We start from the raw sequence: 16,869 nt of genomic DNA, 5'->3' as shown, positions 1-16,869 counted from the left end.
CGAACGGGATCAGCTTCGAGAATCCACGTCTCCTCTGACTTCTTTTGCTGGTTAATTTAGATTTTCGCGTGATTTATCGCGACTTAGTCACGATTTGGCTATACGCGTGACTTCTAAACGCGAAATTACATCAACAGCTCGGGGACCATAGTAGTCATGGGGGGCGGTCTTAAAACGCTCTCAGCTACGAAAATATATCGTTGGAAGCTTCTTCTCGTGTTACTCTTCCTCGTCTACGCACGCATTTTACACGCACGTTTTCAGCTTCTGCTTAAGCGCGTGTGTGTCGTCATCGTACACACGTGTTTACACGTGCCACAAATCTACTTTATATTTCAGTGTCTCCTCTCTGAAATCTGTTCGCGGAAACCGTACGTTTCTCCAATTAGTTTGGCGAAAAAGATTTTCATAATATTGGATTCCCAGGTGGACGATCCTTTTACAAAATTGACTAGTATCGAAGAGATCGAAGAATGTATCTATTATCTTACGATTCTATGCTATCGGCAAATCGAGATTACATATACTTTCAAACATTTCTTTCAAATGGAGAAAATTTGTTTCCAAATATATATGTATATGTATAATATATTTTTGACGACTTTAACGGTGTACTACAGGAACAGTTAGGTGCATTTTTGTACTCTGACTACGTTTAAGAATTTTTTAGGCGTTTCAATTTGCGTACCTAAAAATATGTCTTCTCCGAAAAATAGCCTTCTAACGATTCACCTTGTACGATTAACATATCGAGGATCGTCCATCCGATGAACCATGTAAAATCTTCTTCTCAGAATAACTAATAGGTGTACGGTGTACCACGAACGTAACACAGAAAATACATCCTCTTACGAATGTACAGAGACTCTAAACGTAATCGAAACAACACGTGTATCTTCTACGAAGACACTTTCTCTAATTAATCAGGGACTGTACAACGTCAACGGTCTATAGATATTCTAGAATTCAACGACATATATTCATCCTCTAAGGCCTAGACATTAGGTACGCACAGTTGCTCTCGGGCTCTACACGTAGAAGCTACCGAATTGTGACTTTCTCATTGACTTTCTCTCACAGAATTGCCCGAGACCCATCTCGAAGTTCCCCTTGTCTCGCGCTTCCTCGACTTTCCTTGTTCCGCTTTTCCTTCGTACGATTCGCGGAAACAGGACTGCGTAAGACGTTGGGATCGTCTTACTTGGGTCTAAGGGGAACGATCGCAGAGAGAAGCGATGGAAGATCGATATATCGAGGATCGATGTTGATTGCAGAGACACGAGAGGAACGAGGTATGTATCGGGTTTTCCGTCGGTTCTTCTCGTAAATCTACGACTTCTTAAACAGGTACAATCGAGTCAAAAAATAGAAACTCTGCTGTTCTCGATAAGAAAGGGATCTCGGGAGGTAAAGAAAACAGGTACGCTAATGTGCCACGAGTGCACACGTACGATATATACGAGTCGATGAGAAGTAAAATGCTTCGTTTTCTATTCATTGTATCATTTTCGACAAAAAATGACCGACGAAATGTATGGTCGCTGGGTGAGAGGATGCTCAGGAACGTCCTCCTCCCTTCGTGGGGAAACAAGTTTTACTCGTTGAAAAAACGTTCCGCCTGTCGAAAAAAAGCATGGCCACGAATAAAAGTAGAAAAAGTAAGCGTATCGTGTCTTAGACCAAACGTAGGGGATGCTCCCGCTCGAGATTTTAACGCGTTCTCGAGCCTTCCCTCGGGAATGTGTGCGGTTTCTATAACCTTTGTCAAAGTAAGTATCGCTCGACGAAACGGTGTATGTACACACCTCAGCGACTGTAGTCAGCGTGTCATCTTAACTCTCACGGACTCATATACACGTGGCACGCGTACGACGCGGCGTTCGAGAAGACAAGACGAAAGGAATCGAAAGATCCGCGGGACGTTACGACCTGACCGATTCGACTGACGATCATCACGTCACGCAGCTTCCTGGCTATGCGCGCTTTTCTTCGCCTTCCTTTCTTCTCTACGGACAGCTAGATACGGACACGTACACACGATTACATGCGCCTTCGCTTCATCGATCATACTTCCTCTTTCTCGCTACCATTCACTCGTTCTCTTTCTCTCTTTCCCTCTCACACAGACACTCGCGCAAGCATCGATGACGATTTTTTCGACGTCTCGATTCCGAGTCTAATAACACAGCCGAATCTAAATTTCTCTTGGTTAATGTCGACTTCTTCGCACGATCGTTACGCACCTCCATCCTTGATTCGAGGAGGGTGGAGAAACAGACGCTCGATCTCCGTTTTCTCTCGGTGATTTTTTTGATTCACAACGAGACGCAAAGTAGTAGCAGTAGTAGTAGTAGTAGCAGTAACAGTAGTAGTAGCAGTAGTAGTAGCAGTAGTAGTAGTAGTAGTAGTAGTAGTAGTAGTAGTAATAGTAGTAGTAGTAGTAGTAGTAGTAGTAGTAGTTGTAGTAGTAGTAGTAGTAATAGTAGTAGCAGTAGTAGTAATAGTAGTAATAGTAGTGGTAGTAGTAGCAGTAGTAGTAGTAGTAGTAGTAATGGTAGTAGTAATGGTAGTATATTGTGTAGTATCGTGAGCCTTTTCTCTCAATATACCTGTCGTAGGTCGGATAGATCGGGTACTCACGCAGAGGAACCTGCGGCGTGCAAGGTCCGGCGTGACTCAACAGAGAGCAGAGAATCCAGAGTTCGATAGATCCCTAGACGGCGTCGTTCTTTTCGATCCGCACGTTGTTGATGAAGAAACTTACTTGCCGTTTGAAGTTCATGTCGTGCTTGTTGAAGGTGTGCGCGTGTAGAGCCAGTGCGCCCTGCGCCGCAGGCTCAATATGTTTCAAGTGTTGCTGCATTTGCTGCTGATGCTGCAACTGCAGCTGCTGTTGATGCTGCTGGTGTTGATGGAGATGATGCTGATAATGATGGGGATGATGATGAAGCTGATGGAGATGATGATCGGCGTAACGATCGGTATAGGGATTGACCACGCCGGTGGCAGCGCCCGACGAGATGCCGCCAAGGCACGAGGAACCGCCCCCACCGCCTCCGCCGCTCGTGGTCCCACCTGTCGAACCGGCAAGCAATGAACTGGTTAATGCCGAGGACGACGAGTGACCATACGGTACCAGCGAGGTCATCACGGACGGTCCCCTGGCCAAGGCCAACGTGCCGGGCTGCTGCGGACCACCCATGGCCGTTACCAATCCCTGCCGCATATGCGACTCGATACCTCCCGCGGTAACCTTATTTTGTTGTTGCTGTTGCGTCTGTTCCGTTATCGTTTGTTGCTGTACACTACCGCCCCCGCTACTACTAGGTACGGCGGTCGCTTTCAGCAACTGCTCCCTTAGTCTACCGCCGCATTCCTTAATACGCTGTAACTCGGCCTCGAGTAACGCCACCTCCTTCTCCAGGGTTTGTATGCGCGCGTCTTTTGTCTCCAAGATGGCCGTCAGGGTGGTGCTACCGGGCACGCCGCCTGGAACCGCCACGCTACCTCCGAGGACAGTACCGCCTGCACCTGATACGCTACCTAGCCCGACACCAGCACTTCCGCCCGCCACGGCTGCTCCGGATGACGCGGTCGACGCGTACGCCAGCTCCAGCTGCGTCTGCAGACTCTTCAGGCTCTCGTTCGTGGCTTTGAGCTCCTTTACAACACAAGCAATAGAGACACGGTTACACTCGTCGATGTTCCCTCATCTCGTGTCTCTCTAGCGAGCGTGCGAGGGACTTTTTTTGTATTTTTTTTTTTTTTACTGCTACAGTTTTATTTTCTTGGTGTGATGTATGCGGTGGTTCGGTAGAAGAGATGTACTACGGTGGTTGAGTGCGGCTTCGCTAACACACGAAATCTGTCCCGTGAATCGTCGCCTTAGATCAATTAATTTTCGAGGGTGCAACTGCAACCACTGCGTGCGAGTTGTACGAATGTTCCATCGAGGTAGATGTACTTGGAAGTACCTCTAATTTTTCATTGTAAACTATCGAATTTTCCTGTTATTTCCTTTCGGCGATTAATACCAACCATTATTCGCTCTATAAAGTATCGAAATTATGGAAATTGACATAGCCTAATTCCGACTAAGTACAGTCAGAATCTCTGACGACTTGATACTTTATTGTTACTTCTACGCTTAAAAAAAAAGTATAATCTTCATTTTGAATAGTAAATTTCGTTTCCTAGTAGACGAGTAATTCCAATTTCTTATATTATTGTCGCATGCAGTGGAGAAACCTGATATCGAATTCGTTCAAGGTCCTTTCATTTCCACACGGGACAGTCTCGAGGAAGCGGAAGTGGCACCGGCAGCGTCCCGGTTGACGAAAGAAAAGCGACGTTCCGCCGAGCTTCCTTCTTCTTTCGACACATCCAGCCGATCGTATCGCGCTCCTCCGAATGACCATGGGTCCTCTTATCGTTCCCCAACGTATAGTATTTTCTCTGATTCATCGACGTACAGTTGCTGTATTTATCCGGCGGGGCTACAAGGAGCACCACCGATCACCAATGACATCCATGATCGTCCACAAGGACCACAACGTTTTTATTAATCGATCTCTCAAATATTTTCATTTTCATCTGATTCTCATCTGATCCACGATCGCAAGGTCACTTTATCAACCGAAGGCTTCTATCATCTTTTCCAATTCTTTTTTTTTTTTTTGTTACTTTTTCGATTGTCTTTTCTCATCTCCGAGCCTTCGATCTTTCGATTGGATGCGAATTTTTGAATTCTCTTGTTTTTTCCACGATAGAAAGATCCTCTTGCGAACGCCGGGCGCCGCCGCAGTTCTTTCGCCCACCGCGACGTACGGCCGACATCGTTGTCCATATTTCTGCGCGCGGCGTTTCGACGACTCTCTTTCCTTTTCGTTCTTTGCCTCCTATCCTCTCAGTTATTGTTCGCCGATCGTTTAATCCCGAGGCATCCTAATCGCGTACATTAAACTAACCAATGCAGCGATCGCGGCGCGAGCTTTATCGATCAGAGGATACTTTCGAAACGCGGCCACGTCGCATGGACAAGATGAGTACGAGCAATGCGTATCCACGACTCGTATTGATGGATGCTAACGGCACGTTCAGGTGCGATCAGACAACGGTGAATTCGATCTCTGCGCAAGAGCACTGTGAAGCTAAGTAGTGCCGAAAGAAAAGTGCTGGAAGGTTTCGCGTTTTTCTGGATCGATGATGGTGTGAGCGTGTTGGAGATGATCGCGATTCGTGGATACGCATTTTGGCGAGTATGTGGCCTATATGCACGATGAATCCCTCGAGTGATTGCAAACAGATTCGTATTTACCTCGTTGAACGATCAGTGAGATTTATTTTTGAACAACGTACTCGTTCTTCTACCAATCGCGTAATTCTTTCGCGTATTATTTGTATCAAATAATTAATTAAGTAATTAAATCGTTTAATTGTCGTACGTCGATGTTAAACGTTCGAATAATCTCATCGAAACGTGACTATTACAAAATGATGGTAGAGTAGGAAATTCGGCTTGCAACCACTCACAATGGACAAAACACAAGAGATATAAACGGTAGAGGATAAGACAGTAGATTACGCGAGGAGAATGAAGTCGTATTATCGCATGTCGCATCAGGTCGGTGCCAAACAGTCGCAAAGTCCTCCCTTGGGCCTGGGATCGGCTCGCCTTGACGCGACTTGACGACTTTCGGACCGTCCCGCTGCTCGTGCATCGATTACGACGAATGGCCATGATAGCGGTTAGTCGTGATGAGCAAGAACGTGTCTGAGATGTACAAGAACGAGAAGAGAGTATATAATATATAACTGGGTGGTAAAAACATACAGTGAGTCACAGCGGAGATGACCAGATCAAGAAATCAAGAGGAAAAATATATAATAGTGGTATATGTATCTTGTGGATGTACAGAGAAAGAAAAACGTGGTGCGTTTTTTATTCCTTTTAGAGAGAAAGTACGTGAATGTCGTGTAAGGAGGAAAAACATTCCGTAATCGTATTAAAATGTAATATATATATATAGTGTAGCCATTCATTCGCGTGTGTATAATGTGAGTGTACATATACGAGATGAGTTACTCGATGGTAGAACGTGAAATATTTTGTAAAATATTGCCCCTCTGACAATATCGTGTCATGCTGTCGAAACCAAACTCGTTATCGCGAAAAATGTACAATGCGATTTTATGGTGCTTGAAAACTTTCCCTATGTTGGGACGATGTTATAGAAAAATTAAAAAATTCAAATTTCAAATATCGAAGAATTTGACAGATATTTCGTTGAATATTTCGTTAGCCACGAAGCAAATAAATCACAAAACTTTCTAGGTTCTACCGATGATCATTTTAACCGGTGCACACGTGACGTGAGAATGAACAGTAGCACATATCAAAGAAAATGATCGTATGAAAATGTTTCTCTTACGGGACGAATCAAAAGTCTCGCACGGCTCGATGCTATCCCTTGTCTTCCAGAGCTTCAGATCGTCAAAATCGAGTCGAGTGCCGTTTGGAATAAACGTTCGCTCCGTTCGAGGCTATCAATGCGACGATTCACCTCTCTCTCGTATGCATAACTTTATTCAATTTTTCAGTCTCTAGACTTTAATCGAAAGACGAGAAAAATATTGCAGCCATGGCTCTTGCACGGAGCATTTTTATTCTCTTTCCTATCCATTTTCTAATTTTCGTTTTTTTTTTTTTTAATATCCCTATATATAACATACTCCTTGAAAATTACAGACTTTTTAATTGCAGATATCTAAAAACTGGCATGCTCTTTGCAAAACCACTCACATTCTCATTAATGACTTACGTGATTCTGTTTGTGCCTTACACTGAGAATCTCTTTGTCTTGTCCGAATAGTGCACACGTTGAAAGCAGTGAATGTGCATTAATTTCCAGGTGCATTGTCAACCGTATTCGATCCAACTTAAGCAGTTTCAAGTATGGTGTTTGTTGATGGTGTCAAATATGGATTCGTTTGGTCTCGTTGCACGGTGTTGCGATATTGTGATTGACACAGAGCCGACTATGTACACGGTCTTCCATACTGCATATTTTCCTGATATTCTTTCCACGAATACTTTTTTTTCTTTTTTTTTTTGTAATTGATATCAATCGAACCATGTCACAGATAGAATCGAGATGTCCATCGACGATTTTAATACAATATCTTCTATCTCACTGGAAACTCGCGACCATACGAAAATAGCGATTTAATTAAAAATGTTTCCAACTGTGAAACTACTGGTGAAAAATATCGCAGACTTAGCGGTTTAATCATAAATTTCATCTGTCGCGAAAAATCTATAAAATAATTTGGGACAAAACTGAAAAAGATTGGTCACGTATGAAACAAATATTTTCCGATCATCGATCGATTTTTATTCCGAACTGTTTCACGATATGAAAACCGCACGAGGCAAGTATCGAACAGGAAAATAAGCAAACGAGACTAGCAGGGATTGGCGTGACTTTTGACTCGAATTTCGCGGATTGTGTGGCATACGTACCGTGGCTTTTCCGAAGGCACGATCTCCAGCAGGTGTATACACACAAAAGTTGAGACGCGCATGTAATATATACGTGTACGTCGCTGTTTTTTTTGTCGAAGGCGTGACGTGGAAGTTACAGATTTCACGCAAAGAAACTCGTCGAGAGTTTTCATTCGATTCCCTAGAGTTTAGTTCGAGAAACGTAAAACAATGTTTTACACAGATTTTATACCTTTCTGATGAAAGCGAGACAATTTCGTTCAACTTTTCTTTTAAAATTAATCTACAAGAACTATCCTATCCCGCCGTTATTTTGAAATATAGCGAAACTATTTAATTTAATCAATTTTTCCATTTAATACTACTTCGTACACCGTGAAAGTAAAAAGTTACCATCCCTTTCTAATTACAACTCCCGTTCCACGTTGATTCCCAGTTATTTTCGCATTGTGCTTCGTCGAACGCGATCTATTTCCAGGCACCCGACTTATCCTCGTTCTCGACCAGTTCCAATTGCGCGAAATTCCTGTTCACTGGGCCGACGTAAAGAAACACAGTTAGCAAGTTAGCAAAGAAACATCAACGGTCCGCTCTCGTTTCGTGAAAAACGAATCGATCCGATTTACGTGCTACTCAATGGGGGTTGCTCGAGAGGATTTATCGGGTGGGGTAGTGATTTCAGAGTGTACGCTTCGTTCCCTGTCGATTCGAGATTAATTGTTATCGAGACTTAATCGTGTCATCAGTGTACCTGTTCGGTCTTCTCTGGCAGGGCCTGGATCTGGGAAAGAGGTCACGTGCATGTCTTTGGCCACTAATTTCAGAGGAGACTTTAATAACCGGTTGATGGTAATGATCGAAGGTGTTGATGTAGTTGTCGATGATGAAGATAATGACGATGATTCGGTATTTTTCTCACGGCGGTAGTTATGGCAGTTGATTGGTCGATAATGTGGTAGTTGTTGTAATAGTAGTTGTTATTGTTAGAACGGGGTAAGTGACGAAGGGGCGGATGCGGGCGTGAATTTCCCCCCGTTAGGGGTTGCTAAACGTTTTATCACCTACACATCCAAAGCAGCTCATTCCACGCATTTCAATCGCAGCGCATTTTGTTCTTTCATTTATATGTGTATATATATATACATATACACATATATATATAAACATATTTGTAAAGTTTTGTATGATTTATCATTGCATTCGTTTAGTTCTTTGTTTCTTTTTCTTCCTATTTCTCTGTACTTTCCCCGATCAGCCGTCTATATTTTTTGCCAAAGTCTTTGTCGTCGACGTCTCGTACAGTCGTCGTTCGATCCGCAGGGTGCAAAGAGAAAGGCAGAACAAGAGAAAAAGACAGACAGAGAATAAAGAAACAGAGTACCAGAGGGCAGGGAGTAAGAGAACGACGATGGAGAAGGGAGAGAGTCTATACTCTTGAATATCTCGTTTCTAGGAGACTGATTCCTGTCGCATGCTTTGTCAAGGATGTTAGCCACGGCTTGACATACTTCATTGGCTTTCTGACACGTTTCGCTTCCTCGATAAATAGCTTAACGCTATGCCCTCGACTTCTTGCGTTTCGTCTTTGATTAAGCTTGAGACGTTCCGTGAAAGGAACTAACTAAATCGAAAACCAACAAAACCCTATCGACCGTAAATGAGAAAGAAGCATGCGCTATTAAAAAAAAAATACGTTTGTCTCTAACACGATTTTAATCCTGGAAACAATTATCATCGTAGCTCTGTTAATCGTCGTTTGCCAGTGTGCAAAGTAAATAATGTTCCAATTAAGTGCGCAGCGTTCTCTTCGTTTGAACGAAAATAAACCATCCGGACGAATCGATCGATTTCTTCGCCCAACAAAATCCACGAGCGAAAGAAAGCTGAAAATAAAATCCCCTCTTCCATAAAACCAAAATCTGCCAGAATCTATACGATTCTCGTTCGCAATCTTAGCAATAACCGTTGCTATAACAAAATTGTGCCACGTGCAGCATCACCATGATGCAACGTCACGTATTGAGTCCAATGTGCATCCGAAGATGCATAAGCATCCTTTCTTCCATTCGTTTCCTCTGGGATGAAGTATGTCAGTCATGAACGGGATCGATGGGATCTTAGATCGTGGGTGAACAAATCGGACTCGTAAGAAGGTGCTACTAAATCGTACGGCACAAGAAAAATGTCGGTGACGAGATAGGTCTTGGTGCTGGTGCATTGTTCGTTTCGACATCTCACTCTCGGTGCCCGACCTAGATGATCGAACACGATGATGGAAGGCTGCACCACGGAGGGTGCATCCTTCCGGTGCAAGAAAAAAGAGAGAAAGAAAGAATAAGAGAAAGATGTGATGATAACACGTCGGGTTAAAATGTATTTCTTTTGATTTTTCGATGCTCTGTCCGACCGGTATCATAAATGATTCTTTGAGAATGCTTAAATGAGATCTCTGTTTATTTTCGTGTGAATTCCCCTCTCGCTAAATATTTGTAAATTACCACTCAAGCCACGTAGACTTCACCTAAATCCTAGATCTAAAACGCAGGCACATACACGGAGATGCAGGATTATCGGAGAATGTTCGAACGGATGCGACGTCGCCGTGAATTTCCAATTAATATTTCCTCTCGTTCTGCATGAGAAACGTATTTTGAATATTCTCCCCGTTATGGAAATCGCGTTGCGTTTTCCAAGCTCCGTTTCCAGCTTCTCGTTATTGTGTGCAGGCACGCGTGCTTGAACTACTTTCTGTGCTTGAATTTGTTGAGCTTAACGCGTCCTCCTGTGTTGCGAGTTAAGCATGTCTGACTCTCGAGAAACTATTCTACTGTTCCGCTAAGGATGAATACTAATGGGATATTTTACTGCATCCCTTGCTTGACCGTTATTCACCTCTTCTACTCGCTTCTGCTTCAAATATAAGACGCTTTATTAAGTTGCACTCTTTTTTGATGTTCGACAAATACCTTCGGTGGAACTCTTTTCTCTCTAACGTATTGAAAAATCTCAGGAAACCAAGTCACTCGTAATAAAAAGATTTTCTTATTACGTTCTCGTGCCGGCAAGAGGAGTTATTCGGTGAAGTTTGTTTAGATCTCTGCGGCGACTTCGCATCCGAGATTAGGTTACAGACTAGGTATGTAGTGCTAACTACACGCGAACGACGTGTTGGGAACGACTACGACGGTTCTAATAGACGAAATAACGTGAGATATGCGAAAGAACATGATGGCGGCGGTGCTCGTGGAATAGTAACGACAGTAACGATACAAACATTTGCTACTGTGAACCGGTGGTAGCGAAATAGCGACAGTATATAGAATGCTGCTAGAATAAGCGTTGTTCTGACCACTGCTAGGAAACCGTCCAAAAGCTTGCTTCCAAGACGCTGAGAATCGATGGTCCGTACCTTTATCTTTCTCCCCTTAAAAGGAAATTTGAAACAAGAAATAAGGTTTCACTGTATTTTTAACGCAACGTTTTACCCCTTTCATCCCTTCGTATATTGTTAAAAACGAAGGCTTCGTTGGAAGAATGGTACTTCTTTCTTAAATGTGAGAAATATACAACGGGATACACAAAGTTCCTTTAGCTAGAGAGAAATATGATATAAGTAAAGTTTACTTTACCACTATAGCAACGAGTATATAATAAAGAGTATAGTACTCAATGTTATTTTAATATCTGGAGTATACAGGTTATTCGCTATTGTTTAATCGAAATTAATGTTTTCGCGACTTTTCTATTCGATTAATCGGAGCTTTTGGACGTTTCGTACGACAGATCGGAACAAGGACGCGTACATGGAACACGAGCGTCCGCGAGCACGTTGGTGCTGTGCAAGCGTGAAAGTGAAGGTACACGTGTGCTCTTTTTTGCGTGCTGGTGAACACGACGATACGCGTGCCTAAAACATTGGGCCATGTTCGTGTGTATGTATACCTCTGGAACGTGTGCTGTTCGTGTTTGAACGTGATTGTATTCGAAACCGTAAGCGTCATGGGCCGTAAAAAATCTCGATCGATTATCCTTCTTTTCTTTTGGTGAGACGACGAGAAGCAGCGGGAAGCGCCGAAGTTCAAGACGATAAATAAAATTGTATAATTCCTAGGTGGAACGAAGAAACGCGAAGTATCTCACGGCGATCCGATGATACGTGTGCACTCTGATCGCAGCCCGTGTCAGCTTGCTTCAATTCGATATACCGTACCTGATACACGTTTCGTCCGGCTTTCTCTTGCGAATACATGAGGGTAAAAAGATCATTTTCGTGCGAGGTTGGCGCGTGATCGAGCCGGTGATACGCGAGGCTCGATCATTCGTCGCATTTTCGCGACCGTGTCGTTGTAACATGTTATAACCATTGTAACTAACGATTACACAGATTACTTGTTCATGAAAAGGAATTCTGTCACGTCGGTCGCAAAAATGCTCGTGTCTAGACGGGACATCCGTGTGCTCAGCCTCCTACTGTATACAGCAAGGGGAAGCGTTTGCTTTTGACGACAACTCGTTTTTTCCTGGGAAATCGTTCGTTTTCCCTTTCTGGCGGGGTGGCGCGTGATGGCATAACGGCGCGGCGTGAAGTATCATACGCAAATGGGTGGAACAAGGGTGGCGGCGGCGGCGAGGGGGACTGAAGCATGAAATGACACGGGGCAAGAGAACTGTGAAGCCACTGGCAGCGCAATAATAACTCTCTACTTTGCAAGCAAACTACGTCACAACAGTGGGCAGCGATTTTAAGAAAGAGAAAATCAAACAAAAAGAAAAAAAAAAGTAGAAGAATAAGATATGTGAAAGAGAGAATATAGAACAATGTCGATCCCGTTTCGTAATATGCGTGTGCACCCGCATCTCTGCACCGCGAGATGCGTGTGTACAATGGTCTCACGATAGACGAACGATACATGATATGTACATATACGTTGGATGAGCGTGACAGTAACATATCGTCGATCAGAGTGGTAGTGATACATATATATGTAGAGAGAGAATAATAATTATATATATATATATATGTATAATGAATATGCCGACATGGGTAGAAATAGCTTAAGGACCTGCTTCTGGGCCATTGACTGCATCTGCTGGAACATGATCCTTTCCTCCTCTTTTCCTGGAACAGCAGAAAGCAACGAGAAGCTCTTGGTATGTCTGCTCGGTGTCCAGATTTTCGTACGGTCTCTGTCTGCGTTTTACACGATTTAACATCAATTTTTAAAGGTCTCTTGGTACGGTTCTCTTCGTGATTTTTCATGTAGGGGAGGGGAGGAATATGATCTTTGAAAGCTTCGTTTCTCGTGAATTTTACAAGGTGAAATTGGCTTTTTTTTTTAAAAACACTTCTTCGGTGATTGCAGCTTTTCGTTCTACAATACCATTCGAATAATACCCGTGTTTCGTTGTTACATGCCACCACGAAGAATCGGTGCTATATTTTTCCATGTCTCATTAGTTGAAGTTTTCGGTCAATGATCGAATGATATCTAAGCCGTAAAACATCGTCAGAATGAAACCGAACGTTCTGAAACGTTTCTCACGACACCAGTCGACGATATAACGGGCTGTTATCGTCAACCAGCCTTGTATCTCGGTCACAGCGAAACTGCGATGACGATATTTTCGTGCATCCAGCACGACGTTTCGCAAATAAGCACGCTTACGTTCTCGCACAAAGTAGTTTCACGATCCAGTTGCAAATATTTACGCTACAATTACCGCGGTTACGGCGAACTTTCGTTCGTTTCGCGATTATTAGCTGCCACGAGCGAGTGAATATTACAGGACCACATAACCGCGCGGAATTGGACACGAAGAAAATTCGTCCGGAAATTTCGGCGGAAGTTGAACCCCTTTACCGCTTTGTTCTGTTCTACGTGCACCCTCTTTATGATTATTATACGGGGAAGCTGTTACACGGCGCGTAATTTCGCGGATTATTTTTTCCCCAGGAATCGGCGAGCGCAGCGAGCGCAGGCGCGCTTTAATTTCGCGCAGAACTCACCGACGCGAGGGTTGCACACGGCTCAAGGCTTCGTGAAATTTTATTAATCGTCAACTCTTTCGACAGTGTTTTCGTTGAAGTGTTAGTAACGATAAATATTGTTTTTCATCTTCTTAAGAATCTTTTCGTAATTCACTAAAGAGTCACGTGATGCTGCTAATTCAAACGAAGGTCTTCGTTGCTAGAATGTTATTATATGATGCACGAGGATAAATATCTGCAGAATGGTCACACACACATACTTTTACTAAAAGATGAAATACTTTAGTGAAGGATAGCGAATGCTCACAGAATTGAAGTGAATTGATCGAACAATTTTTACATATTTATGGTAATACTCGGTAATAATCTTTACGGTTCTACGATATCGATTTTACAAAAATTCGTTAACCTCTTGCCTTACCGTTTCTTCAGTAGCCATTTAAGCGAGCGCTAACTATTCATCGTTATAACACAGCGTCGAATGAAGAATATTAAGATATTATCTGCAGTTTAGATGTACCTAACGATCTTCCGTCTAAAAAGTTGAAATTAGAATTACAGTTTAATGTAAATCTTCTTATCAAAGTAAACTTATCTTTATTAAGCGAGGACCTAAACTCTTAGAGCCACAATTCGTGCCTTAATACTACAAGACAAGAGGTTAAAGAGTTACAAGCGTTATATTAATATTTCTTATCTCACTTCATTTCTGTCTTTGCAGAAACCGCCTGGAATGCCACTGGTGGTTGCACGAACGAGACGTTAATTAGTAAAAATGATGGCGTTTGTGTAGGAAAGTCGAATTTGAATGGAATGCCTCACCCATCCCCTTGTTTTGGAGCATCTCGAGCAGCTTCTTGATGCTTTCATCACGAGCTTGCAGGGTTTGCTTCTGTGTCTCTATTCTCAATTCCAGTTCCTGTAATCGAAAAAAGAAAACGGTGAAATCGCATTTTACGCGACCTCTGAGAACGCAAGTTCCACTAGCTTTAACTGACATTTCGCCGGGGTAATTGAAAAAATCCAAGCTCGTTCGCAAGAATTCGTTTTACAGCTTCTGCTGACCTTCCTCGTCCTGGCGCTTATGCAATAATACCAGATCCATGGCAAATTTATCACAGCTAATCTTCATTCCAGAGTTTAACGAGGTCGCTAACAAGATGGTCGAGTTTCTACTTTTATTTTACGAGGAACGCACGAACACGGCGTCGCGTCGATGACTTCAATTTCTTAAATTGAAACTTGCAAACGAAAGCATGCGGATCTTTAAATAACAACGCCGTTGAGACAATAAAGTGACAGAAAGACGCAAAGACAATTGTTCTCTGTTGAGCGTCGAGGCGAAGCATAGAGAGACGAAGGGAACTGGGTGTTTTACCGTAAAATGCTCGATTTGTGTTACGTCGTTGGTAGATAGTGGCGCTTGACGCCCGTATAACGAATTTAGACCGCCCCTTTGACGGCAGAAACGTAATTAGCCTGGAATTAGACACCCGCTGGCCGTCTCTCTTCCTTTTCTTGCCGACGTCGTCGCCGGAGAACGTTGTCGGCCGAACCTTATCGTCGATATCGTTTGATGCTTCTATACGAATTTCCTACACTCTGATTTTTCCTCTATTTTTCTAATTTATTCAGATTTCTGCGAATATGCTCGAAGCGAATTGTACAGTAGAACGCCGTGGGAGCGAAACTTCCGTCGCTGTCTGATTAATTAAACTCCTACCGACTGAATTTACCTTTTCAAATATAAACTTCTATTATTTGAGGGATAAAAATGGCAGATATAAGCGGAGAAAATCGGCAAAATTCAATTATACGAAATCCAGTTATAAGTTTTTGACCAGAAACTTCGATTTACGTTTCAAGGCATTTTTTTCCTTTCCACAAATACCTCTCACGAAGGTAAATAACAAAACGCCCTGAAAGAAACGGCTAAACAATATCTCCGACAATTTTATCGAGGTTAATAACCCAGTTCCTACGACAAACAATCAAAGATTTAGCCCGCGTGATTATTTCTTTATTCGTATTCCTCAAAAGCAGAAACCAGTTACCGCAGAAATGGTCTTTCAGCCGTGCAAGCTTTCTCGAAGCTTAGCTGAAAATAAATGCACCCGGTTCAATGTTAAACGGTCTAAGTTCAATAAACGAAGACATTCGGCCTCTGGCTTATGCTCGAAATACACCAGAGAATCTGCGGTGGATTTTCGAACAAGCGTAGACTTTTCTTCAATTCTGTGCACATTCGAGAATACATTTAATTCGTACCAAGATCCGATTCGGATTTGTCTCAAAAAACGCTTAATTTTCTCTCTCCTGTTTCTTTCGACCCGAGAAGAGGATCTATCTTTTTTTTCTTTTTCTCCTCAAAAATAGTATCATAGTACTAAAGTTGGTATCGACGTAACCCTCCTTTTTCGTCAATTTTGCCGAGAAAAAGGAAAACAGAGGAGTCGGGAAGGGGCGGGGGCGGAGAGGAAGGCTAAGAGACAGAGGAAGACGATATCTACCGATCGATCGCGAGGGTCGACGTGATGGCGGCTTGTCATGCGAAAAATGATACCGGAAGTCAGAGGGTAGTGTCGATGGACCTTACCACGATCGGCGTATTCGATAATAAAGACCGAGAGAACGTAGCCAGAAAGCGGCTGCATAATTTGGCAACTGGCCAAAGGCGACCAGTTGCTTCCAGTGCGTTGCACGTTTGACCTGTCTACGCGATCGTTTGACCGGGTATACGGCGTTAACTCGTTCGGCAGAATTTTCGATCGGCTTCGACCGATTCACTGGCGGTTCTTCGACTTTCTTTCGCTACTGGGACTGTGTATACTTTTGGGACCGTCGAGTAAGCTCCGAAGCGAGCTCTAGATTTTAGCATTCCAAATGGATCTCATTGGGTGTTCTTCGCGTGAGAAGGAACGATTTGATATCCGGCTCGATACCGACAACTTCCTCTGCAATGGAACCTACTCGAACTGAATGAACGAGCTGGTTTCAATGCGACGAATTGATATTACGTACGCTGCTAGAACGAAAGCGAACGATCGTGTACGAGATAATCGTGGGACTCGATTTAGTCGCCGTTTTGACAGGATACGAGCGATTTAGAGGCCGATTCGTTCGCCTAATCTGTAACGGGTGCGGTTTGACTGGCGCCCAGGCGTCACGCGGACAACCGAAATAGACAAGAGGTTTAGATGTTGTTCGAGGTAAACGACCGATTGTCCGCCAACGGTTCGCGATGCTTCCGGAAATCTTGGCAACGGCAGCTATCAGCTTCCCGCAATAACTCCGTTAATTCTGCCACCCAGTGGCGCCGAAAGCGATCCAACGGTTTCTCCGAACCGCTGTGCTGGATCAATAAACTCCGGTGGAA

The 16,869-nt window shown here is 43.3% G+C and overlaps 1 protein-coding gene across 6 annotated transcripts in view; it reads right to left on the bottom strand.

Annotated features, from left to right (window-relative positions):
* Brp (ELKS/RAB6-interacting/CAST family member bruchpilot) overlaps nucleotides 1-16,869 on the bottom strand; it is a 68,182-nt gene that overhangs the window by 30,377 nt on the left and 20,936 nt on the right. The window contains exons 3-6 of one of the 6 annotated variants that reach the window (XM_072003257.1): nucleotides 14,316-14,412; nucleotides 12,568-12,695; nucleotides 3,544-3,661; nucleotides 2,765-3,075 (exon numbers count right to left, since the gene is read on the bottom strand). The exons of 1 other annotated variant lie outside the window; for it this stretch is intronic. In XM_072003257.1, coding sequence (XP_071859358.1) covers nucleotides 2,765-3,075; nucleotides 3,544-3,661; nucleotides 12,568-12,695; nucleotides 14,316-14,412 — 654 coding nt within the window. Of the gene's footprint in view, nucleotides 1-2,764; nucleotides 3,662-12,567; nucleotides 12,696-14,315; nucleotides 14,413-16,869 lie in introns of all 6 variants that reach the window. 4 more of the 6 variants (XM_072003255.1, XM_072003256.1, XM_072003258.1 and 1 more) reach the window with 4 other exon arrangements.

This window comes from Bombus fervidus, chromosome 5 (assembly GCF_041682495.2).
Source record: "Bombus fervidus isolate BK054 chromosome 5, iyBomFerv1, whole genome shotgun sequence".
NCBI classification, from domain to species: domain Eukaryota; kingdom Metazoa; phylum Arthropoda; class Insecta; order Hymenoptera; family Apidae; genus Bombus; species Bombus fervidus.
This window is presented reverse-complemented; position numbering and strand designations above follow the sequence as displayed.